Source organism: Oncorhynchus keta, chromosome 19 (assembly GCF_023373465.1).
Source record: "Oncorhynchus keta strain PuntledgeMale-10-30-2019 chromosome 19, Oket_V2, whole genome shotgun sequence".
Lineage (NCBI taxonomy): Eukaryota > Metazoa > Chordata > Actinopteri > Salmoniformes > Salmonidae > Oncorhynchus > Oncorhynchus keta.
The window spans coordinates 57,054,998-57,081,695 of record NC_068439.1 but is presented as its reverse complement, the minus strand read 5'-3'; the positions used below and the strand labels follow the sequence as shown (position 1 = coordinate 57,081,695).

General features: G+C 40.2%; 1 protein-coding gene across 1 annotated transcript; it reads left to right on the top strand.

Moving 5' to 3' along the window:
* Nucleotides 1-17,932: 17,932 nt before the first annotated feature.
* LOC118397788 (ankyrin repeat and SOCS box protein 2-like) lies at nucleotides 17,933-25,701 on the top strand. Its single transcript, XM_035792662.2, has 8 exons — nucleotides 17,933-18,062; nucleotides 19,802-19,968; nucleotides 20,401-20,556; nucleotides 20,810-21,055; nucleotides 21,333-21,504; nucleotides 22,053-22,608; nucleotides 23,533-23,686; nucleotides 24,032-25,701. The coding sequence occupies exons 1-8, from the start codon at nucleotides 18,037-18,039 to the stop codon at nucleotides 24,160-24,162; spliced, it is 1,608 nt and encodes a 535-aa protein (XP_035648555.1). The 5' UTR covers nucleotides 17,933-18,036; the 3' UTR covers nucleotides 24,163-25,701.
* The last annotated feature ends 997 nt before the right edge of the window (nucleotides 25,702-26,698 follow it).

Genomic DNA, 26,698 nt, shown 5'->3' with positions numbered 1-26,698 from the left:
TTAAATTCTTATGGCTGTAGGGGCAGTATTGAGTAGCTTGGATGAAAGGTGCCCAGAGTAAACGGCCTGCTCCTCAGTCCCAGTTGCTAATATATGCATATTATTAGTAGTATTGGATAGAAAACACTCTGAAGTTTCTAAAACTGTTTGAATGATTTCTGTGAGTATAACAGAACTAATATGGTGGGCAAAAACATGAGAAGAAACCCAAACAGGAAGTGGGAAATCTGAGGTTGGTCGATTTTCAACCCAGCCCCTATTGAATGCACAGTGGGATATTGGTTAATTTACACTTCCTAAGGCTTCCACTAGATGGCAACCGTCTTTAGAAACTTGTTTGAGGATTCTACTGTAAAGTGGGACCGAATGAGAGAAGAATGAGTCCTGGGATTCCTGAGAGTGCATTCTGATGAAGATCATCAAAGGTAAGTGAATATTTCTAATGCTATTTATGACTAATGTTGACTACCCAATATGGCAGATATCTTTTTGGCTGCTTTGTTGTCTGAAAGCTGTACTCAGATTATTGCATGTTTTGCTTTTTCCGTAAAGCTTTTTAAAAATCTGACACAGCAGTTGCATTAAGGAGAAGTGTATCTATATTTCCATGTCTAACAATTGTATTTTCATCGACATTTATAATGAGTATCTCTGGAAAATGATGTGGCTCTCTACAATATCACCGGATGTTTTTGGAACTAGTGAACATAACGCGACAATGTATACTGAGATTTTTTGATATAAATATGCACTTTATCGAAGAAAACATACATGTATTGTGTAACATGAAGTCCTATGAGTGTCATCTGATGAAGATCATCAAAGGTTAGTGATTCATTTTATCTCTATTTGTGTTTTTTGTGACTCCTCTTTGGCTGTAAAAATGGCTGTGTTTTTCTGTGGCTTGGCTCTGACCAAACATAATCGTTTGTGGTGCTTTCGCTGTAAAGCCTATTTGAAATCAGACACTTTGGTGGGATTAACAACAAGATTACCTTTAAAATGGTATAAGATACATGTCTGATTGAGGAATTTTAATTATGAGATTTCTGTTGTTTGAATTTGGCGCTCTGCACTTTCACTGGCTGTTGTCACATCAATCCCGTTAACGGGATTGCAGCCCTAAGAAGTTTAAGCAATCGCTTTTTTCTGGCCACTCTTCCGTAAAGCCTTGCTCTGTGGGGTGTATGGCTTTAAAGTGGTCCTATTGACAAATATTCAAAGCTCCACTGTGGAGCTTTGCAGCTCCATCAGGGGTATCTTTGGTCTCTTTGTTGCCTCTCCGATTAATGCCCTCCTTGCCTGGGCTGTGAGTTTTGGTGGGTGGCCCTCACTAGGTAGTTTTTTTGTGGTGCCATATTCTTTCCATTTTTTTAATAATGGATTTAATGGTGCTCCGTGGGATGTTCAATGTTTTGGATATTTTTTTATAACCCAACCTTGATCTGTACTTCTCCACAACTTTATCCCTGACCTGTTTGAAGAGCTCCTTGGTCTTCATGGTGCCTCTTGCTTGGTGGTGCCCCTTGTTTAGTGGTGTTGCAGACTCTGGGGCCTTTCAGAACAGGTGTATATACACTCAGATCATGTGACACTTAGATTGCACACAGGTGGACTTTATTTAACTCATTATTTGACTTCTGAAGGTAAATGGTTGCACCAGATCTTATTTAGGAGCTTCATAGCAAAGGGAGGGAATATATATGTACGCACCACTTTTCCATTTCTTATTTTTTAGAATTGATTGAAACAAGTAATTTTTTTATTTCACTTCACAAATTTGGACTATTTTGTGTATGTCCATTACATGAAAAATCCATTCAAATTACAGGTTGTAATGCAAGAAAATGGGGGATGAAAACTTTTGCGAGGCACTGTATACATAGACTTGAAATCACTGATCACTTTATTAATTGAACACTAGTCACTTTAATAATGTTTACATATTTTACATTACTCATCTCATATTTTAGTCAATGCAGCTCCGACATTGCTCGTCCAATATTTATATATTCTTAATTCCATTCCTTTACTTTAGATTTGTGTGTATTCTTTTGTTGTGAAATTGTTATATATTACTTATTAGATAATAATGCACTACAGTTGAAGTCGTAAGATAAACATACAGCTTAGCCAAATACATTTAAACTCAAGTTTTTCACAATTCCTTACATTTCATCCTAGTAAACATTCCCTAGCTATTCACTAGCTACTTCACATGCTGATAATGACTTTGGTATTATTGTGTGTAGCTATGCTTGCTAGCTAGCTAGAAAGGGTCAGTTTCCTCAAGAAAAATTGTGTGACTTGTTTCAGCTGGTCAAAAGTATGTTTTATTGTAGTCGAAGAAGAAATTCTGAGACCGTCTTTCTAAATAGTACTTTAGCAAATGTTGGTTACAGACAGAACAATGTTGAAATAACGTTTATGTAAGATTGATTTTGTTACTTCACATGAAGTTAACTTTTAATCCAAGATCTACTTGGAGAAGTGGTAAACAGCAATGGACAAGTTGTTTCCTATTTTGAAGTTACGAATAGGCATACACATTAACGCTTATATTTCCACTTTTTGGAAATACAACTATCCATTGTGTTTTCTGTCAACGGCAGGCTTTCTGCAAAAGCCTTTCATTTCTTGTTCTGCACCAAAACAAACAATTAAACAAGTACATTACTTACCCCTACCCTTAGTACTGAGGTTATTACTGAGTTAACCCTTAAGCTCTACAAAAGACTCATTGATGACTGTAACTATATTGGCTGATATTCTGTAATCCAGCCTGTGGGGTATCTGTATCCTTGCCCTCATACGAAAATAAATGTAAAGTATGCTGGGTTCAGAATTAAACTAACACAAGATGCAGATTGTCCTGCCAACACAACAGGGAGAAGGTTACCTTGTCAATAAACTTGACCCCTTTCCCATGCATTTGTTTGTCTAAAAATAAGGAACAGGCATCCGCAATAAACACTTTTTTGCATTGCTGTGATTGAAACCCAACACAATACCAGACCACTCAACATAAGGAACAAGACAAGTCAACTCGCCACAACAAACCCTGATCCAGACACAGAAAGAGTCTGACCGAGCACAGGAGAACTACAAGCCTGAACACTGTACTTGGGATGACTCACAGTTTCCATTGAACAGTCAGTAAATAAAGTAACATGTACAAATGGACCCATTTTGACCCATTTCCTGATTAATAAGATACTGCACTCCAGTGGAGGCTGGTGAATTGAATAATTGAGGAGGATGGGAGAACCACTGTATAGATGCGGAATGCACGAGAGACCACAAAGTGTGTTTCAAAAATCATCAAAGTCTAATTATTTTAACCTAAAGCATTTTAATAAAGACATGTATAGTACAATATTATGGGAAAGGGGAATGAGAGGGCTACTTACACAGTGTTGGAAAAGGATCACAGCAGTGATTGAATGAGGTTATGTGGCATGAGTTGAGGTGTTCAGAGGCTTGACCAGTGCAGGACAACATTTTACTGGGAAGACAAAAAACAATAACACAAGACACTACACACTACTACAAAAGAGCTAAGAATTAGTTAGTCCAAGCAAGGAGTAAAATCTTTGATGTGTAATAATGTGATTGAGTCTACATACAGTAATGAGAGAAAATTGATAGGGGTACCCACAGTGCTTGGAAGGGAACCATTCAATGTGCAGTGGATGAGCGGGCACATGAGACGTTGTGGCTTCAGTTCATGTCAGGAGAAAGTTGACAATGGTAGTGGAGTGGAGTAGTCATCACCTCTTAATCATGGAACATGAGGGGACTTAGCAGTAAATACAAATAGCAGATACATTCCATTACAGCTGCATCATCGTAGGTCTCTATGATGTTAAACTCAGACATCTCAAAATTCATCAAGTCAAACACAGACTGCACATCTCGCCCACTTGACACATCAAAGTGGCCAAAGAAACTTTCCTTAATAAAGCCTGATCATCCACATACCTGACAAGAACTGACAACTGCAAGCGACTGGTGGCACCATAGGCCCCAGAGCGGTGGGGCAATTTTTACCCCCTGTGGCCTGGAGTTTTTCCTTATATGTTAACCTAACTAGGAAAACTCTGGACCCTATAAGGTATGACAGTGATTCATCTGTTCTAAAAAGGTGTTATATGGGCTATGATGGGACCAGTTTTTCCTAATCATATTTTTTTAAACTCTGTCTAACAATGTCACTAACCTTCCCAACATAGAACCCCCATAATGCTCTGTGGCACAATCCCAATACAGCACACTAGGATGATCCTACATCTATGATTGGATGGACAACATGTCAGTTCATACTGCAAAAGCTTTGATTGGTTGGAGGATGTCCTCCGGAAGTGGTCCTAATTACCATGTCTATGGAAGGGGGTGAGGCCTGCTAGCCTCCTAGGTTTTGTATTGAAGTCAATGTAGCCAGAGGAGGACGGAAGCTAGCTGTCCTCCGGCTACACCTTGGTGCTAGCCCAGACAGTGCTGTTGAAGTTACAGTAGACCTTCATTGTAAAACAGTGTATTTTAACCAATTATTTGGTGACATATGAATATATTTAGTATAGTTTTAAAAAGGATAACTTTTTCAAATTTTCACTATAAAAACAAACATGAAATTTCACTGAGGACAATAGTTCTCCCCTTCTTCCTCTGAGGAGCCTCCACTGCTGTACTCACACATTTTGGGATACCTCACTATTACTCCCAACAGCTCCAGCTATTTATTTTGTTGTTCAGTGCCCTCTGTCCCTCTTTAAAAAACTAGGCCATCTCCCCCTCAGGAGCAATCTGAGCCACGAGGGGGGAAGAGAAAAAGTTGGCCCACGACCCTGGGAATATCATGTGAAGCATCCAGAAATATCCCAGATGGCTGGAGCAGAAGCCCAGGCTCAGAAACCTCCACTGACAGAGGTGGGGAGAAGACTTAGTGGAGGAGAGCGAGACTAACCAGAGAGGAAAACTTTTGCCTTTGGATAACTAAGAACTACGGGGAAAGGTAAGACATATTTTCATTTACGTTGTTATTTGGAAATAGCATGAGGAAAAATGAGGGAATGTGTCCTTTTAAAGTAAGCATAATAAAAAAAAATGACTTTTTGTAATTAGGGTGAAATACCGCTTTAATCATGGTCTCTAGACAAAAGATACTGTGTCCCCCACCAGGACCAGGCTTAGCCACCCCTGGTGTACTGTAGGTGCTTAGGAATGGCCCAACATGGTGGACATAATGCATAAAACATACTGCGTAACTGATACACTGTATGCTCTCTTTTTCTCTCCAGATCCAATATGGCAGTTGCCAGCATGTCCATGCCTGGCTCCACAACCAACCTAGACTCAGATGTTACATAGTAAATGTAAATCTGTCTCTCTCCATTTAGTCATTACAACGTAGCTATAGCCAATATGACATATGGGCAACAATTGCCAGTCACGGTATGTTCAAGAAGATATTATTATAGGGCTTGAGGAAGAACATGTGCCACTATACAGACATCTCCATCAATTTAAATATACAGTTGCGTTCAAAATGATTGGCACCCTCGATAAAGATGAGCAGAAAAGACTGTATAAAATAAATAATAAGAATACTGAGCTATATTGTATTCTACATTTTTTGGAGGAAATTATCTTATTTTTTACTCATACAATTGCTTAGAGATAGAGATTTTGTTTAACAAGTAATACTTTTTTCAGAAAATTATTGGCACCCCTGTTTTCAGTACATTACATTGCGACGATAACAGCAGTGTCTTTTTCGAAAATGTTGTATGAGATTGGAGAACACATTGGGAAGGATCTTAGACCATTCCTCCATACAGAAACTTTCCAGGTCCTTCATATCATTTGTCTGCGCTTATGGACTGCCCTCTTCAATTCAAACCGCAGGTTTTCAGTGGGGTTAAAGTCCACTGATCCTGAGTCGAGGGCATCTTGAACTTTACCCTGTACCAGGACATTGTAGCCCAAAACCTGGTTGCCTCTGTGAAGAGGCTGAAACTTGGGCGCAAGTGGATATTCCAGAAAGACAATAACCCAAAGCACGTATAAAAATCAAAATAAATTGTTAATTGACCACAAACTCTAAATTTTCCACTGTCCACCTCAGTCTCTGGACTTGAACCCCATTGAAAACCTATGGTTTGAATTATTACCTATTACCTTTATTCTGCATTGTTGGGAAAGAGCTCACAAGTTAAGCATTTCATTGTACTGTTTTAAACCTGATGTATCCAGTGCACATAACAATACTACTTTGAAACGTGAATGACTCATGTCTCATGTGCAAACTAATGACTTTACTTGTGCAGAGTTTACACCTGCTTAGCGAACATGACTAATCAATGTACTCGCTAATACTGCTAGCTGGCAAACCGAGACGCCCAGAGTATTGGTTTTGATATACAGCACTTGGTTAACAGGCTGGCCACGTGCGAAACACCTGTCCCATAGCATCTCACAGCACTGGCCTTTTACCCAACGGGCATTTTGGCAATAGATCCAAGTAACACTGTCTGAAGTTCACATGTCACCAAAGGGGAAAACAACACCACTGACGAAAAACAAGTCTCCGTGCTGAGTTGGATGTACGGTTGGAGGCTCAAAAAGGTTAGCTAGGTCAGGTTGCAGTATTGGCAGAACAATTGCTACAAGTGTACAACACGGCGCTCTAGCATCTCCTAGCGATAGTTTGTGTCATGGTGCCCTGGAGGTTCTTTGTCTTGTTCCCGGTTTGTTAGGGGGACGTCTCCAAGGGCATTTAAAGGACGTTCTTTCGGCGTTCTGTGCTGGTCTCCTCTGAGTTTTTGTCTAATTCCCGGCATTGAGGACAGGGACAGGAGATTATTAGGCAGGACATTCATTGTACAAGTCGTCAGGATGTCGTCTTGTTGTCAAAGAGAAACAATCTCCTCCACCCCCAAAAAATGTGACCTGCCTACCCGGGCATGTTCACCCTCGTTTCATTACACATCACCCCTTGTTACTGTTTCAGAGCCCATCAAGGAGCTGATTGGTGAACCACTGATCCATTCACAGCTTTGGCTGTTGACAATGTTAGGGACTACCACACACAGTGCTTTTAATATACAGTGTTTTCAACTTACATATTTTAAATATATAATTGCATTGTGTATGTTAATTTACAGTAATTATTATTCAACGTGTTCTCACCTGGAATTTAAACTCACAACCTCATGGTTCACAGATTTCCAATCTTCCTGTTACGCCACCGTGTCTGTGTCAACGCCAGCTTTCACCTGTATTGTTACACTTTGCACTTCAAAGTAAATCTCAGATCTGTTAAAAATTCACAGAAGAAAAACAAGTTTATTTTTACAGTGATTCAGGAGTAACATTAAAAAACATTGGATAGCTAACTATACAGTACATTGCAAAGCCTCAAATGGCTGAAATAAGTCAATCAAATCACTGATGAGAGATTAGTCTGATTAAAACTTCTTCGGGATCGGTGTCCCTTCCACGGGACGGTTGAGCTAGCTTGGGCTAATGCAATTAGCATGAGTTTGTAAGTAACAAGAACATTTCCCAGGACATAGACATATCTGATATTGGCAGAAAGCTTACATTCTTGTTCATCTAACTGCACTGTCCAATTTACAGTAGCTATTACAGTTAAATAATAGTATGCTATTGTTTGAGCTATTGTTTGAGGTTTGTACATTAAAAGTTATTAATAAACAAATTAGGCACATTTGGGCAGTCTTGATACAACATTTTGAACAGAAATGCAATGGTCATTGGATCAGTCGAAAACGTTGCACATACATTGCTGCCATCTAGTGGCTAAAATCGAAATTGCACCTGGGCTGGAATAATACATTATGTCCTTTCTCTTGCAAAACAAAGATGATAATACAAAAAAAATATACAAAAGTGCGGTTCGTTTTTTCTTTTTATTATCGTTCACCAGAACTGGTGTGTTATACTCTCCTACATTCCTTTCACATTTCCACACATTTCAAAGTGTTTCCTTTCAAATGGTACCAAGAATATGTGTATCCTTGCTTCAGTGCCTGAGCTACAGGCAGTCAGATTTGGGTATGTGAATTTAGGTGAATATTTAAAAAAGGGGGCGTATCCTTAAGAGATTTTAACTGATGGCTGAAATAGCAGTGCACTATTTTGCTAAGTGCAGAGATGTGTTATAGTTAATGAATGTGTAGGGGACTTATGAAGAATGCAATACACTTACAATGTAGAAAGATCAGAAAGATCAGTATACTCCAAATCCAGAGGTTGTGAATTCAAAGTCTAGCTGGAGTCATATCAAAGTCTGTACTATAAAAGTGAAAATGTCAAATGTAATCATATTGTCATTGATTAAAGTTTTGCACTATTTTAGCTGAGCAGCATTCTACTTACCTTGAAAACACCCATCCCATTTGATGACTTTACTTATAAAACAAATGTCCTGAGAACGTCTTGAAGATGTCCTCACATGGTCCTCAACGACGTCCTAGTAACTTTCAGGGAACTAGACAAAGTTTCCCTGTCCTCAGTGACGTCCTGGTAACTTACAGGGACCTACAAAAAGGTCCCCCAGAGTACATTCCCTTGGGACCATCACGCAACGTCCTAATGACTAGTAAAATAAAAAAGTCCTGAACATCCTAAAAAAAGTATTGACATGGTCCTCAGTGATATCCTGGTAACTTACAGGGAACTACAAGAAGGTCCCTCAGGGGACGTTTCCTTGGGACCGTCATGAAACGTCCCCTTGTGGTCATTGAATGTCACATGGATAACTTCCTATCAGAACCAATTAGGAACCTATTCCTAATGTTCCCTAATGGACATCAAAATACCATTTTGTATAACATTATACTGCAACTTAACCGGGACCTGTACTGAACGTCCTCTTGTGGTCCAGAGGTTAACCTCATGTTTTAATGTTCCTAGAACATTCTCAGAACATCAGTGTGATCATGTCTCACCAAAACCCTAAAAGGGACCTAATGGGAACGTTGCCTAAAGTCCTTAGGATGGCCCCTGTTTGCTGGGAACTTACTATGCATGTCTCAAGCCTACCCCTTAGAAAAGCTTTCAGAGGAACACAAGATTTGAACTAGGATTGTGGTAGTGGACAGATACTTTACTCTAGTGACTGATACAGAGCTTTCCATAGTACGCATGTCAGTAATGAAAATTGATGAAGAAATCCAATAGTCAACTGAGTATATCTCACTGCTCCTGTAGCAGGAGAAGGAAATGTGATGAAAGGAAGAAATGTGACAAGGCTGTGGTGAATCTTTTTGTCACAGGCAATGGAAAGCACATGCTGGCATATAAGAGGGGCGATGGCTCCTTTCAGTACATGCCAGAGACAGAGGATCTCCTTTCACAAAGGGACTTTTAACAACACATCTGTCCATAAACCATAAAACCTAACGGATATGTGTATTTCGTTTTATCAATTATCCATAACTCAATGACACTAAACTTAAACAAGGCAATAGTAAACATGTCTTCCCGCACAAATGATGCAGAGCCTCACCTCGGACCAATCAGTGACAATTATTCAAACGTATGATGTGTGGATTAATGAGAGAGAAAACCTTGATAGCTCACAATGGACACGATGTCAGAGAACCAACTCCACTGCTTGATAGGGAGATGCATTACAGGAGAAAAGCAAAGACAACAAACTTCATGGCGTGTGGGGAAATGTATTTATTTCACAGGCAGAAATGTAATCAGAGCGAAATAGTGTTTATACTTTTTGGGTCCAAATCTCAATATCTGTTATCAAAAAATGTAGCTGCAACCAACAATTCCAGGGGCCAAGCACGCTATAGACATATTGAAGCCACCATGTGGTCAATCGGAGTGACCTATCATTGTTCAAAGTTTTGTGACAGAAGTTCAGGCAGCTTTTAAAATAATATTTTTGTAATATACACTACTGTTCAAACGTTTGGGGTCACTTGTATTATACAATGTCCTTGTATTAGAAAGAAAATCACATTTTGTTGTCCATTAAAATAACATAAAATTGATCAGAAATACAGTGTGGACATTGTTAATGTTGTAAATGACTATTGTAGCTGGAAACGGCTGATTTGTTATGGAATATCTACATAGGCGTATCAGCAACCATCACTCCTGTGTTCCAATGGCATGTTGTGTTAGCTAATCCAAGTTTATAATTTTAAAAGGCTAATTGATCATTAGAAAAGCATTTACAATTATGTTAGCACAGCTAAAAACTGTTGTCGTGATTAAAGAAGCAATAAAACTGGCCTTCTTTAGACTAATAATAATAATAATAATATAATAATAATAATAATAATAATAGACTAGTTGAGTATCTGGAGCATCAGCATTTGTGTGTTCGATTAAGGGCTCAAAACGGCCAGAAACAAATAACTTTCTTCTGAAACTCGTCGGTCTATTATTGTTCTGAGAAATGAAGGAGATTCCTGCTAGAAATGTCCTAGAAACAGAAGATCTCATACAACGCTATGTACTACTCCCTTCACAGAACAGTGCAAACTGGCACTAACCAGAATAGAAAGAGGAGTGGGAGGCCTCGGTGCACAACTGAGCAAGAGGACAAGCACATTAGAGTGTCTAGTTTGAGAAACAGATGTCTCATAAGTCCTCAACTGGCAGCTTCATTAAATATTACCTGCAAAACACGTCTCAACATCAACAGTGAAGAGGCGACTCCGGGATGCTGGCCTTCTAGGCAGAGTTGCAAAGAAAAAGCCATATCTCAGACTGGCCAATAAAAATAAAATATTAAAATGGGGGAAAAAAACACAGACACTGGACAGAGGAACTCTGCCTAGTAGGCCAGCATCCCGGAGTCGCTTCTTCACTGTAATAAAATGAATAGAAAATGGCTGAAATATTTTGAGTCTGTAAGTATTCAACCCCTTTGTTATGGCAAGCCTACTGTAAATAAGTTTTTTGGACTCGTTCTGTGTGCAATAATAGTGGTTAGCATGATTTTTGAATGATTATCCCATCTCTGAACCGCACGCATACAATTATCGGTAAGGTCCCTCAGTCAACTTGTGAATGGCAAGCACAGATTCAACCACAAGGATCAGAGAGGTTTTCCAATGCTTCGCAACGAGGGACACCGATTGGTAGATGTGTGTAAAAAAAGAAAAAGAAAAAGAAGACACTGAATATCCCTTTGAGAATGGTGACGTTATTAGGCTTTGGACAGTCCCAGTCACTAGAAAAAGGCACCCTTCCTTACTGTTGGAAGGAAAACACTCAGGGATATCACCATGAGGCTAAAGGTGACGTAATTTAATGGCTGTGATGGGAGAAAACTGAGGATGGATCAACAACAATACTAACTTCAGTGAACCTAACTGAAAAGAAGGAACTCTGTACAGAATAAAAATATTCCAAAACATGCATCCAGTTTGCTATAAAGTAATACTGAATTTTTTGGGGCAGATAAATTATATTTTTGATCATGAACACAAAGTTAAACGTTTGGGGCAAATCCAATACTGAGTACCACTCTTCGTATTTTCAAGCATGGTGGTGGCTGCATCAGTTTTGACTTAAATCGGCTTGAAAATCTATGGCAACACTAGAAACAATGGCTGTCTAGCTATGATCAACGACCAACTTGAAAGAGCTTGAAGAATAATGCGCAAATATTGTACAATGCAGGTTTGCAAAGCTCTTAGAGCCGCACAGCAAAAGACTAACAGCTGTAATCCCTGCCAAAGGGGTCTCTAACATGTGTTGACTCAGGGAGGTGAATACTAATCTAATCAAGATATATTAGTGTTTATTTTTCCTAAGTTTTTAACAAATGTTAGAATTTGTCTTCAACTTTGATATTAGAGTATTTTGTGTAGTTCGTTGACAAAACAATGACAAATCCATTTTAATCCCACATTGAAACACAAAAAATGTAAAAAAAGTAAAGGGGTGTAAATACTTTCTGAAGGCACTGTATGTACGAAAGAGCATGACTGTAGCTCAAACGGGGCAGGAGATAAACTTCTTCAAAGTTTGGTTGGGGACAAAGTCCAATTTTCAGAAAGTATAATGGGCAGTTTATAGGTCCTTATGGGAAACTTGTTTTCTCATTAGGAGATGTGTTTATAACATGTTTTAATTAACTGCAGCTAAAAAAAGGAAAAGGAGATACAAAGTGTGGAATTTCAGATTATTACTATAACGCCCTCCTTGGGCCAATCATTGTAATATTGTAAATGCCGGATCTCTATGGCAAGACGCATCATTCAGCCAAGTGTTGTCAAAATCGGGCCAGTGGTAACGTTTGTACTCACGTACAGTGCATTCGGAAAGTATTCAGACCCCTTGACTTTGTTGAAGCACCTTTGGCAGTGATTACATCCTCGAGTCTTCTTGGGTATGACGCTACAAGCTTGGCACACCTGTATTTGTGAAGTTTTTCCCATTCTTCTCTGCAGATCCTCTCAAGCTCTGTCAGGTTGGGTGGGGTGTGGCTGGGCCACTCAAGGATATTCAGAGACTTGTCCCGAAGTCACACCTGTGTTGTCTTGGCTGTGTGCTTAGGGTCGTTGTCCTTTTGGAAGGTGAACCTTCTCCCCAGTCTGAAGTCCTGAGCGCTCTGGAGCAGGTTTTCATCAAGGATCTCTCTGTACTTTGCTCCGTTCATCTTTCCCCCGATCCTGACTTGTCTCCCAGTCCCTGCCTCAGAAAAACATCCCCACAACATGATGCTGCCACAATCATGCTTCACAGTAGGGATGGTGCCAGGTTTCCTCCAGACATGACCCTTGGCATTCAGGCTAAATATTTAAATCTTGTTTTCATCAGACCAGAGAATCTTGTTTGTCATGGTCTGAGAGTCTTTAGGTGCCTTTTGTCAAACTCCAAGCAGGCTGTCAAGTGCTTTTTACTTAGGACCAAAGATGGTTGTCCGTCTGAAAGGTGCTCACAGAGGAACTCTGGAGATCTGTCAGATCTGAGATCTGTTCACCTTCCTGACCAAGACCCTTCTCCCCTGATTGCTTAGTTTGGTCGGGCGGCCAGCTCTAGGAAGAGTTTTGGTGATTCCAAACTTCTTCCATTCAAGAATGATATGAAATATGTGACTCGTTTCAGGAAACTAGGCATATGCCGAGCATCACTACTTCACAGGAGAGCCATTTGAGCATAAACTTTTTTTTAAATCAAAATGCGTTTTCTGGCAGAAATGCCTTCTGGAAAATGTGAACTTTCATGTGCCTTAATAACAAATTTGTGCCTTAATTTAACAATAACGTGCTGTTTTTAACAACAGCAGAAATAAATTATGCTCAACTGGGACCACTAGCCGAAGTGATTTATTTTGAGAAAACACAACGCATGGAGAGTACATATACATCTGTTACACCCAGTGGGTAGTTCATCACATTAGTTGATCTTTCATGTCTAAAGCGTAACGGCGCATACCACAGTAGCACCAGAGCTTGGACCTCCTGATCCTCTTCAAACTCTGGGGTGTGACTCAACTCAGACCCTGACCCTTCTGACAAAGACCCCACCTGTGGAACTCAACCTCCCAGGCCTATGTGGCTTAGCTACGGGATGTGTGCAGGCTGGCTCAGGAGAGGCAGAGGTTACAGAGGGCCCAACAGGAGGCACTATAAAGGAACCTCCAGGGGGTGCTATAGCCAGTGCTACAGGTGAGATTGCTACAGATGGCCCTACACAGGGTGCTAAAGGGGGCCTTACAGGGGGCTCTACAGTCGATGGTACAGGTGGCCCTACAGGGGATGCAAGAGCAGGAAGTGTGGCAAGTGGCAGCTCCCTAACAGCAGGTCCTGGTGGAGGCAGTACTAGGAAAGGAAGTGCAGTGGTACAGGTAACTGGCAAAATAATGAGAACAATTGAGTAACTGAGATATCCAAAGTATATTGAAAGCAGGTTTTTCCACACAGGTGTGGTTCCTGAGTGAATTAAGCAATTAACATCCCATCATGCTTATGTATAGAAATGCTGGGCAAGCCATTATTTTGGCTACGCCCCATAGGAAGGCAATGCCCCTATCCACAAGCCCCGAGTGGTCACTGAATGGTTTGATGAGCAGGAAAATGATGTAAACTATATGCCATGGCCATCTGAGTCACCGGAAGTCAACCCAATTGAACATTTATGGGATATTCTTGAGCGGCGCCTGAGACATTGCATTTTCCATCACCATCAACAAAACACTAAATTATGGAATTTCTTGTGGAAGAAAGGTGTCCATCATTCCAATAGAGCTCCAGACACTCGTAGATATGCCAAGGTGCATTGAAGCTGTTCTGGATTGTGGTGGCCCAACGCCTTATTAGGACACTTTATGCTGGCGTTTCCTTTATTTTGGCAGTTACCTGTTCCTGAAGGACAGTGATGCTGTCTCATTGCAACCTGATGGGGCTCCACTGGTTCAGCTGGCGGATGTTCTACTTCAGCATGACATGGGCGGAGATTGTTGCGATGGATGGTACCGGTCCGACCCTCCCTCCCTTCAGGGCGAAGTGTATAGCAAGCACTATACCTCAATCATTCATAATAGAGTCTTTGCTCAGTTCATAGTAGGTGATTGTTCGTTAATCAGTTTGTCAAGTTAATCAGTTCTATTCATTCTCAGCCTATGCAAATTAGTTAATCTTTCATATCAGACGGTAAGAGCAAAACAGTAGATGTCATTTGATAAATATTGTTGATTTACCAAAATAGATTTCAATTGCAATATTTACAGTATTTTTTTATGACCACTGTGGAATTTATTCTGATAATTGGGTATATTCCCTTGGAAAGGTGACTTCCATGTATTTCTGATCACGGAAACAATCAAGTATTTTTTGGTGGGGTGGGGAGATAAACTTTTTCCTTAAATATGGGTATGAGTGATCATCAATCATGCAATAGTCCATTTGTCCAGTAATTTAATGGTCCAAAAATTACTAATCGATTGTATTCATTAGGATGTGTAATAATTACATAGTTTCCATGTTTATGTGTTTCCACTTTTATGTGTCCAGCATTCCTGGATAAGTAATAATTGTTGATTTAGAATGTGTGTGTGTGCGTGCTTGCTCTTCACTTCAGACAAACTCCTCATGAGGGCGCCAAATAACTTTACAGAGCGCCAAACTACTATGGCTGACCCTGTAAAACAACACATTTCACAACACCACACAACCCAAACAAGTGCATTACTCATGCAATGTACTGATGGCCCACATTTTTTCAAAAATAATCTACATTGTGTACATCTACATTTTATATTGGAATGTTTGTCAAATTCGATTATGATCAATCATTAGATTAGATTAAAAATGTATATGGTAGAGGCAGACGTTCTAGTCTTGAAACACATCTGAGAAGCAATCCATTCTGTATCCATGATTGAGAACTACATTGTTCGGCATTATAAACTTAGCACGGTATGTAATTACAAAACCTGTCAAGGTAAAGGAAACTAATGATCAACTGTTGATTGACAGATGAACAGCCCACCTTTTCTGCATAATCCATCACATGTGATCCATCCAGTACATATACTGTGAGATATGGGAGTCTGGTTCCACTTCCAGCACAGTGGTCTACTCTGTGAACTGAGGAACGCCACATAATTTAGTATTTATTAGGATCCTCTGACTCTGTCTTTACTAGCTCACAGCTCATTTCAACTAAGTAAGATCAAATCATAACGGTAAGTTAGGAAGCAGACATTTTATATACGTGCATTTTGATATATTGTTTTTAAATGCTCCTCTGTGATTCTCTCCAGTGAATTTTACAGATGATAACACACAATAGATGTGGATTTATGTGACATTGCTGTTGTTTGGTTTTACTTGAGTTGAGTGCAACACATATCTATGTCATTTCACATTCTGGATTGTTTGGTGCAATCTTTATTATGCTGCGCTAAATGTGAATGTAGAGATAACAATTTCATTGCAAATGTGGTCGAATTATCAAAAATTCCTATAATTGCATTCATATAACTGATATATAAATCATACAATTGCATGTGTGGTTGAACTATCATATAATACGTATATGATGATGCCTCAATTAGAGTGTTATATATTTTCTTCCTACCTCGTATGATTCTTGTTATTTGTTGCACTGCACCTTTTCCCCCATTCTCCTTCAAGTGATCAAGTAAAAACAGTTTGAGAAACCATGAAAGGTCAAGCTATTTAGAAACCATTACCTGAAGGAGATTATATGGTAAATCACTCTTTTTTTCTTCCATACAGTAGAATTTTATGGGTTGTTACTATCTTTACAATACATACCTGTGTGTTACCTTTACATCATAGCAAAATACATGGTTTTATTTCACTCCTGTGTGTTACATCTTTACAATACATACCTGTGTGTTACTATCTTTACAATACATGTGTCATCTTTAGCGTTAGTACTATCTTTACAATACTAGTACAATTTTGAAATGAGGACTATCTATTACAATACATCACCTTTACAGATGGGTTACTATCTTTACAATATATACCCTGTTACTATCTTTACAATATATCCCTGTGTGTTACTATCTTTACAATACATACCTGTGTGTTACTATCTTTACAATACATATGTTACAATATACTTTACAATATATCTGTGTGTTACTATCTTTACAATACATACCTGTGTGTTACTATCTTTACAATACATACCTGTGTGTTACTATCTTTACAATACATACCTGTGTGTTACTATCTTTACAATATATCCCTGTGTGTTACTATCTTTACAATACATCCCTGTGTGTTACTATCTTTACAATACATACCTGTGTGTTACTATCTTTACAATACATACCTGTGTGTTACTATCTTTACAATACATACCTGTGTGTTACTATCTTTACAATACATACCCGTGTGTTACTATCTTTACAATACATACCTGTGTGTTACTATCTTTACAATACATACCTGTGTGTTACTATCTTTACAATATATCCCTGTGTGTTACTATCTTTACAATACATACCCGTGTGTTACTATCTTTACAATATATCCCTGTGTGTTACTATCTTTACAATACATCCCTGTGTGTTACTATCTTTACAATACATCCCTGCGTGTTACTATCTTCACAATACATACCTGCGTGTTACAATACATACCTGTGTGTTACTATCTTTACAATACATGCCTCCTGTGGCTTGATTATTCCACCGAGTCGATGATGAGGCTGCTTTAAGATACTTGAGGAGGTTGTTGTTGACCTTCTGTCTTGTCGCGGTGTTCTTGTTCTTTTGTTTTCCTGTTGCCTGGGCCCTAATTCTATCACCAGAAGGTTGGAGAGTCAAGCATCTCCTGTGTCTTCACTGAAGGTTGTGATGCATGCGTGTGTGTGTAAGAGAGGGAGAGAGGAAGTGTGTGTGTGTGCACGCACGCATATATGTGTGTTAGAGACCATCTACCAGGTGCATAGGATTAGGCTCTTGGCAGCCATTCAAAAATGATCAAATCAGCGTTTCGCTTAATTGCTAATTAACTCAACTAGGCTTACTTTGTGCAGTGCACTTGAGTCCGAGCCGGGTCTTTGTGGGGTTATTAGAGGTTGTGTTGTCAGTCATTGGGATCATGCTAACTAAGGTGGCAGTCCAATTGACTGGCAAGTACATGTCCTTCAAGGTGTAATATTTCAAAGGTATCAATCTACTAACCATGTTTAATAGGTCATGTTTATCTTCTGAGGTGGTTAGCATACAAGATTTGCTGTTGTCCTAGGTTTGAATTAGACATTGACTGTTGGATGTACTAATGGACTGAACCAATGCTTACCCACTCACGGGGTGCCGGCGCTAATACTTTGATATTTGTTGGGTTTCTGTCATTGGTCATTCACTTTGTGAATGCCTATCCCCCCTGAAAGAGGTTTTAATACTGATGTTTTAATTTGGTTTCATTACGATAGGAAAGAATGAAAGTCGACTATCTACAGAACGTGCCTTCATCAGATACAACCAGAAGCTACACCTTCACCAGCAATGAGGGGAAGCGCTGTGTGGCATGGAGACGCTATGATGGGTCTATGTATTTCACTGTTGAGCCTGAAGAGTGAGTATGCCTCAACCTTACTATAGTATGTTTCCATATTACAGTATTTTAAGTACACCATAAAGGAGTAATCACCTAACCATGGATCTGTTAAAACTACCTCGACAACATCCGCTGAAAAGGCAGAGCGCAAAATTCAAAAATATTTTGGGGAAATATTTAACTTTCATACATTCACAAGCGCAATACACCAAATTAAAGCTTAACTGCTTGTTAATCTACCCATCGTGTCCAATATCAAAAAGGCTTTACAGCGAAAGCACACCATATGATTATGTTCAGAGCCAAGTCAGAGCCAAGTCACAAAAACACTTACAGCCATTTTCCAGCCAAAGAGAGGGGGCAAAAAAGCAGAAATAGAGATAAAAATGAATCACTAACCTTTGATGATCTTCATCAGATGACATCATAGGACTTCATGTTACACAATACATGTATGTTTTGTTTGATAAAGTTCATATTTATATAAAAAAATCTCAGTTTACATTGGCGCGTTATTTCCAGTAATGTTGTGCCTCGAAAACATCCGGCTAATTTGCAGAGAGCCACATCAATTTACAGAAATACTCATCATACACTTTGATAAAATATACAAGTGTTATGCACAGAATTATAGATATACTTCTCCTTAATGCAACCGCTGTGTCAGATTTCAAAAAAGCTTTACGGAAAAAGCAAACCATGCTATAATCTGAGTACGGCGCTCAGACACAAAAACAAGCCATACAGATACCCGCCATGTTGTGGAGTCAGTAAAAGTCAGAAATAGCTTTATAAATATTCACTTACCTTTGATGATCTTCATCAGAATGCACTCCCAGGAATCCCAGTTTCACAACAAATGTTTATTTTGTTTGATAAAGTCCATAATTTATGTCCAAATACCTCCTCTTGTTCGCGCGTCTAAAAGTTCTATTATAATTGATGTATAGAATCAATCTTTAGGATTTTCTTAACATAAATCTTCAATTATGTTCCAACCGGAGAGTTCCTTTGTCTTTAGAAATGCAACGGAACGCAGGTCGCTCTCACGGGCGCACGGTCAGCTCATGGCCTTCTGCCAGACCTCAGGTTGAAACAGCTCTCATTCTCTCCCCCTTCATAGTAGAATCCTGAAACAATTTTCTAAAGACTGTTGACATCTAGTGGAAGCCTTAGGAAGTGCAATATGACCACATAGACACTGTATATTCGATAGGCAATGAGTTGAAAAACTACAATCCTCAGATTTCCCACTTCCTGGTTGGATATTTCTCAGGTTTTCATCTGCCATATGAGTTCTGTTATACTCACAGACATCATTCAAACAGTTTTAGAAACTTCAGAGTGTTTTCTATCCAAATCCAAAACTAACAATATGCATATATTAGCTTCTGGGCCTGAGTAGCAGGCAGTTTACTCTGGGCACGCTTTTCATCCGAACGTGAAAATGCTGCCCCCTGTCCCAAACAGGTTTTAACTGAAAGTTTCATAGCTACCATAGCACTTAACTCCTCTTGAATACCCAGCCCTACATCAGCAAGGGAGTAACAATTGTCAAATCAATGTTGACGGTCAATCGTCTGTGAACTGAAAAAACTGAACTGAACAAAATTTGCCAGATTAGGTACTTGGCTCTTCTATGAGTGTGAAAGTGTTTGTCTGTGTGCAAATGTCTATGTTATATTCTTTGCATCACTTGTTATTGAATACAACTCAAGTAGAGAACCTGCACATTAATTTTCTCTATTCTCTTTGAGGCTGGTCGACCCGGTCGTCAAAGCCATTAAGGGTGGTGCTGTGGGTGCTCTGACGGAGATGGTGAAGACTGGGAGAAACCTGACGGAGAGGAATAAGTTGGGGTGGCTGCCTCTGCACGAGGCCGCAACCCATGGGAAGAAGGAATGCCTTGATATCTTACTGGAAGGTGAGCCACAACATTTTGGGATTGTGCCAATCCCCATACCATCACACCCTATTAAATATCAAAACTGTTTTTGGGATTCCTGTTGCATCTGTTATTAGTCCCCTTCAACCAGGCATTGAATGTAAATAAATTAGCACTAGTGTCGAAAGAGACCTTTCAACTCACAATACTTACTGCATTAATTTCAAAACGACTTCTTGCTGAATAACCATGAGGGATAGGCTAACGATAATGTATGAAGGTTTACTGTGCTAATCAAGTGCCATGCCAGGTTTTTGACTTGACACGGTCTGATTTCACAGTATCTTCTCAATTCTGCAACGTCTAAATGTCTAAATGCCATGTGATTCTTAAACACCCAAACATTTTAAACTGTCATTATGATCACACTTGCTCACACAACTATTAATCCTGTCCTGTCATTGAATCCAGCCCACCCTGAGGTGATTAACAGGCGCACAATGAAGGACCAGACTCCTCTCTTCCTAGCTGTGGTGGCTGAACATGTGTCCTGTGTCCAGTGCCTGCTGGAGAAAGGAGCTAACCCCGTCATCGCTGACAAGGACAGGGAAACCCCTCTATATAAAGGTACATACCTATGCATAAAGGACACCCGCATGCCATTCTTTGAGACAATGATTGCAAGTTTGGGTAATGTGAAGTTATTAAGTCACATAACCAAATCTTACAGTGTCCATATTAAGACAGCATCAATCAAGCTCATTTCATTTTTTAACATTCAGATTTATAGCCATAGGATGATCGGGCTGTATTCAACAAAACATGTGTTCACTGTTTCTCTCCCTCTCTCGATGACGGGCTCTATATGTCCCGTTCAAAGCTTGCGAGGGAGAGAATGTTGAGATGGTGGCAATGCTTTTGGGCTTCGGGGCCGGGGTGAACAAGCATTGTATTCAGGGCTGGACCGCCCTCCACGAGGCTGTGATCCGCAATAACATGGAGATATGTGTGCTGCTGATGAAGGCGGGGGCTAAGCTCAGTCCAGTCAACATGTATGGTATCACTCCCCTGTTCGCTGCAGCCCAGACTGGACATGCTGAAGTCCTGAACTTCCTCATCACCAATGGTAACCAGTATGCTGGCTTGGGCGTTGATTTGTGTGTTGATTGGCTTAAGTGCAGATAAAAGCTTTTGTCATAAGCTTTATTAGATATGTGATTCCTATCACATTCCAGGTTGAATTTATTATATTTTTTGAAGTATTCTTTCTCCCGCAAGACAATGTGATTGTGTTATTAAACCGAACGGCATGCCACTGAAGTCGTACATCCTAAATGCTAAAGAAATTTCCTAGTGACATTTGTCTCGTGTAAAACGTCTGTGTGGGCCCTTTGATGATACAGGTGCAGACAGTAACAGCCAGGCGAACGATGGGGCAACACCGCTCTATGAAGCCTGTAAGAATGGACATGGGGAGATCGTGGAGCTCCTGCTGTCTCAGAAAGCAGATGCCAACAAACCCACCAAAGCTGGACTTCTGCCCATTCATATCGCTGCCCAACGTGGATATGATGAGTAGGTGGAAATATCATACATTCTCATACAATAATTACATTGTTACGACAATATGAATGGATTTGATGGCAATGAAATCGTCATTCAAAGATTTTGTGGGAGTAACGGTATCTATTATCGTCTCCCTTTTCACTTCATGGTGTTATGTGTAACGCCACTAACGTTTGTGAGGAAAGACCACACCTTGAAACATTTACATCTCCTCCCCTCTCGACAATCAATGGCTGTACATACAGTGCCTTGCGAAAGTATTCGGCCCCCTTGAACTTTGCGACCTTTTGCCACATTTCAGGGTTCAAACATAAAGATATAAAACTGTATTTTTTTGTGAAGAATCAACAACAAGTGGGACACAATCATGAAGTGGAACGGCATTTATTGGATATTTCAAACTTTTTTAACAAATCAAAAACTGAAAAATTGGGCGTGCAAAATTGTTAGACAAAGCAGAATGTGCTGTAGATCGTCACCTTACCACACTAGGATTCTTTGAACCTCTTCGCTAATCTCCTATCCCGTCAACTATTCCCTATGCTTTTCCTATTCAGGATAGTGTCCAGACTGATCCAAGTGACCAGCAAGTCCAGAGTGCGACGCAGTGGCATCAGTCCCCTCCATCTTGCCGCCGAACACAACAAAGACAACACCCTGGAGGTTCTGATCGAGGCAGACTTCGACGTCAATGCCAAGCTGTCCACCGACCGCTCTTCCATATACCAGGATAGACGAACCACTGCACTCTATTTCGCAGTCACCAACAGCAACGTTGATGCTGCCGCCATGCTTCTTGAGGCCGGCGCAAACCCCAACCTGGACATCTTCAACCCGCTACTGGTGGCTGTGAAGCAGGGTTGCGTCCAAATGGTGTGCCTACTGGTGGAGCACAGGGCAGACGTCAATGTTAAAATCCCAACTCACCCCACCTCGTTCCCGGCAAGTGTCATGTTCTGTATGAAGTATCTATCTCTGCTCAAGTACCTCTTGGACAATGGCTGTGACGCCCTATCCTGTTTCAAGTGTGAGCATGGCACCAAACCACACCCACCAATGAGGAATGTATACAAGGATGACCTGGGTCTCTGCCACGAGGAGCCAGGTGTGCAGGTAGGTCGGATTAGCAGAAAGATGGTTATTTTGTGGTTTGAGAGAAAATATGTTTGGGCAAGAGTTAGAACAGGAAATGACGTGCTAGGTGGTTGGTTGGGGGTGGTCGACATGGGAATGTCAATAGTTTGAATCCAGGCATATTTAGTTTTTTACTGTTTTGTTTTCTAACCCTTACCTTAACCACTTGTTTGCATGACAAAGTAGAACCTTACCCTAACCACTCACCAGCATGCCTCAACATAACCTGTTCACCTTGCATGTACATTTCTGTCATTTTGAGATTCAGAGAATGAGCGATTCTCAGGCTCTTAGAATTCTGTGTTTGTTGTGAGATCAAGTTGGCCACTCGTTTATTTAAATTTGATGGTAACGGTAACCACTGCACTGGCCCCCCAAAACCAGAGACTAGGGAGCAGTTTTTCCACAGAATTTGAATAACTTAGTTGCAGTTACGTTTGTGGCATCTTGTGGCATATTGCTTCTAAATGCATTATGTATAGCATTACTAGATTATGTCAAGGCTCAGGAGAAGACCCAGATGCAGACAGTTTCGAAGTAACAAAAGTTTAATGCAAAAACAGGGGGGGCAGGCAAACGACAGGTCAAGGGCTGGCAGAGGTCAGTAGTCTAGAGCAGAGTCCAAAAGGTACAGAACAGCAGGCAGGCTCAGGGTCAGGGCAGGCAGAATGGTCAAAAAATGGGAAAGCTAGAAAACAGGACCTAGAGACACAAAGAGGAGCATTGGGAAAAAACGCTGGTTGGCTTGACGAAACAAAACGAACTGGCAACAGACAAACACAGGTATAAATACACTGGGGATAGTGAGGAAGATGGGCGACACCTGGAGGGGGTGGAGACAAGCACAAAGACAGGTGAAACAGATCAGGGTGTGACAGATTCCTTTTTCTACTCTACTGTCAGTTCTGTGACATGATCTCCAGTCCCTCAATACGTCAGTGGGCAGGACCCATCATAGATGCACTTCTAGACTACGTCGGTAATGTGCAGCTGTGCTCCAGACTCATTGAACATCTGGACAGCTATGAGGCCTGGGCCTGTATCAAGGAGAAATCGAGTGAGTACCTTCTTCATCAGGGTCCAACTGTCTAAACAGGTTAGATATATTTGCACAAGTTTGCAACAACCTTCAAATGTGTCAAAAAGGACATCTAAGGGTGACATTTTCCTAAAGTTCCCCCTCACAGAAATTGTTTGAACAAAGTCACAACATAAATTGCGTTGCAGACTATAATTTCACATAGTTTACAGCGCAGGTGGCTTTGCGACAGGACAATGTTGCCCTAAGACATTTCCTAGTGAGTACAGGATTTTCCTTCTTCCATATGCTTTTATAACACTGCAACTAAAGATTATTTTATGGAGAACCTATACTTGTGCATGCCAATCCTTTATTCAACAGTACCCCCACGGAGCCTTTTGCAGTTGTGCAGGCTGAAGATCCGACAACTGGTGGGAGTCCACAGACTGAGGCAGATCAGCACCTTACCCCTACCGGGAAGACTTGTCAACTTTCTGAACCATGAGGAGTGATCCATAGCACAATAAGGACACTGGCATGGAATTCAATACTGTAGAATTGCTAACATTCTGTGTATGCATGTGATTGTGTCTGGTTAAAGGTAAATTCTATATGCATGCAGCTAATTGTAATATAAGGATTGACAAAGCTCATATGAGTTTACCACATCCTGAATCAATGCAGATTTAATCGTTATTCTTTTACATTTTGGTTTACACACAAACATTTAGGAAACAATGTGGTAAGCCACCGAACGTTCCAAACAAACCCCTATATTCAAAGAACATTTAAGGAGCATGACAGGCCTGGCATTCTATTTAAATGCAGAGCGTGCAATCCAGACTTGTTTGAACAGGAAATCTTGCATTTTGTTACAATTGGTGCTCTTACTTGATTTCACCCTTTTATGAAAAATAGTTTTTTAATCTTTATTTCTTAAAGTAGAAGTGAAAAATGTATGTGTCAGTATTTTGTTTTTGTGTATGGAGTGAAACTTCTATTCAATACTTATTGTGTGAATGCACATGCCTAATAAGCTCCCACCTTTATTTGTCTATCCATGTTACATGTACCTACACAGTGTCACATTATAAATTAGATTTTTGTTGTGTTATTCATAAGTTACTGTTGAATGGCTTGCAGCTTTAAGACTTTTGGTGTAATCAACATTGGGAAGTTGCATATTCATAGGAAATAAATGAACTAACACACATATACATCCCCCTTAAGCTCTACAGCCCCCTCTCCATTCCATTTTCACAACAGAGCCTAGTGTTTTGAACACAACACTCCCTGTGCCCTTTGACCCCCAGCACTTTCATGTCCCCTGCACCTGCCTCCCCTAGCCAGTGTCTCTCAGAAGGTCAAAGGGACTATGAGGCTCACAGTAGATGGAAGCAGCGGCGGATATGCTGGCTTTGCATATCATTGTGTTCCCCCATGAGGACGGCTAAAAATACATGGGCCACTATAACCACCACCTGCCAGAAGAGGCCGGAGCGCTGGTTCAGGGTCAGATATGATTTTTAATCCTCCTGATGGTTAAAGTTAGGATTTGCGGTTTGATAATCTGATCCTGGATCTGTGGTTAAAGGATACTTCTACCTCGAGCGAGTGAGTTTTTGGTACTGATGGGGAGCACAGACGGGATAGTTCGGAGCTCTCTCTAGAACTGAACCAGTCAGAGAATCTGTAAGAACAGAGTTTGTCAATGACAGTCCTGGGTTCCCAATGAGTATGCAGGTTTATGGAAGGGGATTGCTAGTTCAAATCCCAGGTCTGATGGGGAAAATCAGGCAGAATGTAATCAGCTTCCCTCAAACTAAAACCCTTTCTTAGGGCTAAAAATCAAAACAGATTTGTGGACATGGACCACTTCATCATAACAAATGTCACGGCTTGAATGGTTGGATCATAGTGCTTATCAAACTAGCGTGAGGTTATGGGTCTGAAAATAATTGTGGTTAGACTTGTACTGCTTTTTAAATAGTTATGTATGGATTATGAATGTGTTAAGAAGTCCTTATGTTGGTACCATTCATTAAACTGTTACCCAACATGGAATACAGTATGTGTTGACTTTAAATCACTGTGAATGAAAGTTTCTGCTAAATGTACCAAGTAACACCACTGATTCCCTACACTAGGGCTGCCCAAACCTCTTCCTGGTGATCTGCCATCCTACAGGTTTTCAGTACAGCTGATTCTACATATTAGCAGCTCACCAAGACCTTAGCTAGCTGAATCAGATATGTTAGGTTAGGGTTGAACTGAAAACCTACAGGATGCTAGATCTCCAGGAAGAGGGATGGACAGCTCTGTGCTACACCAAGGGAAAACAACCACATGTAGACCTTACTGAATATCTACACGCCACTAGGTGGTAATATAGCTCCACTGCATTTCACAGAGACCAGCAGTAGCATTCAAATTGCTAACTAACAGAATAATATTCAATCTTATATCTGCAAGTTGTGTCGAAATTTAAATTGTTCCTTTTTCCTGATGCTATCTTGATCTATGTTTTAGAAATGAACACTTGGGATGACGAAGTACATAGGCCTAGACCATTCTGAAAATATTGCATTCTTGGATGGCATATAAGCCTTTGCACCTCGTCAAATGAACTATTAATTAAGCCTTTGCCAATTTCATTTGACATATTTGACATAAGGGCACTGGAACAAATAAAACCAAATCAAATGCAACTTTATTTAGGGCTGTAATCAATTCGCATTGCGTCAGCATGCTTCAGCAATACAGATTGAATAGAGCTCTTAAGGAGCATTTAAACATATCAACACACTTTACATTCAAATTAACAAAGTAACACATATATATTTTTAGATAAGACAAACTGTTTTGTTGTAAAAAAGACAGAAAAATTATATAATAAACAACAAAAGAAGACAGTTTGTTTTGGTTCAATTAGCCAGACGAGGAAACTCCTTTTGGCACTCGGTTCAACTGGCCAATCATCTCACAATTCCAACTGTAGGCTGCAGTCCCTTTGTGTGTCCCAAATGACACCCTATTCTCTCTATAGTG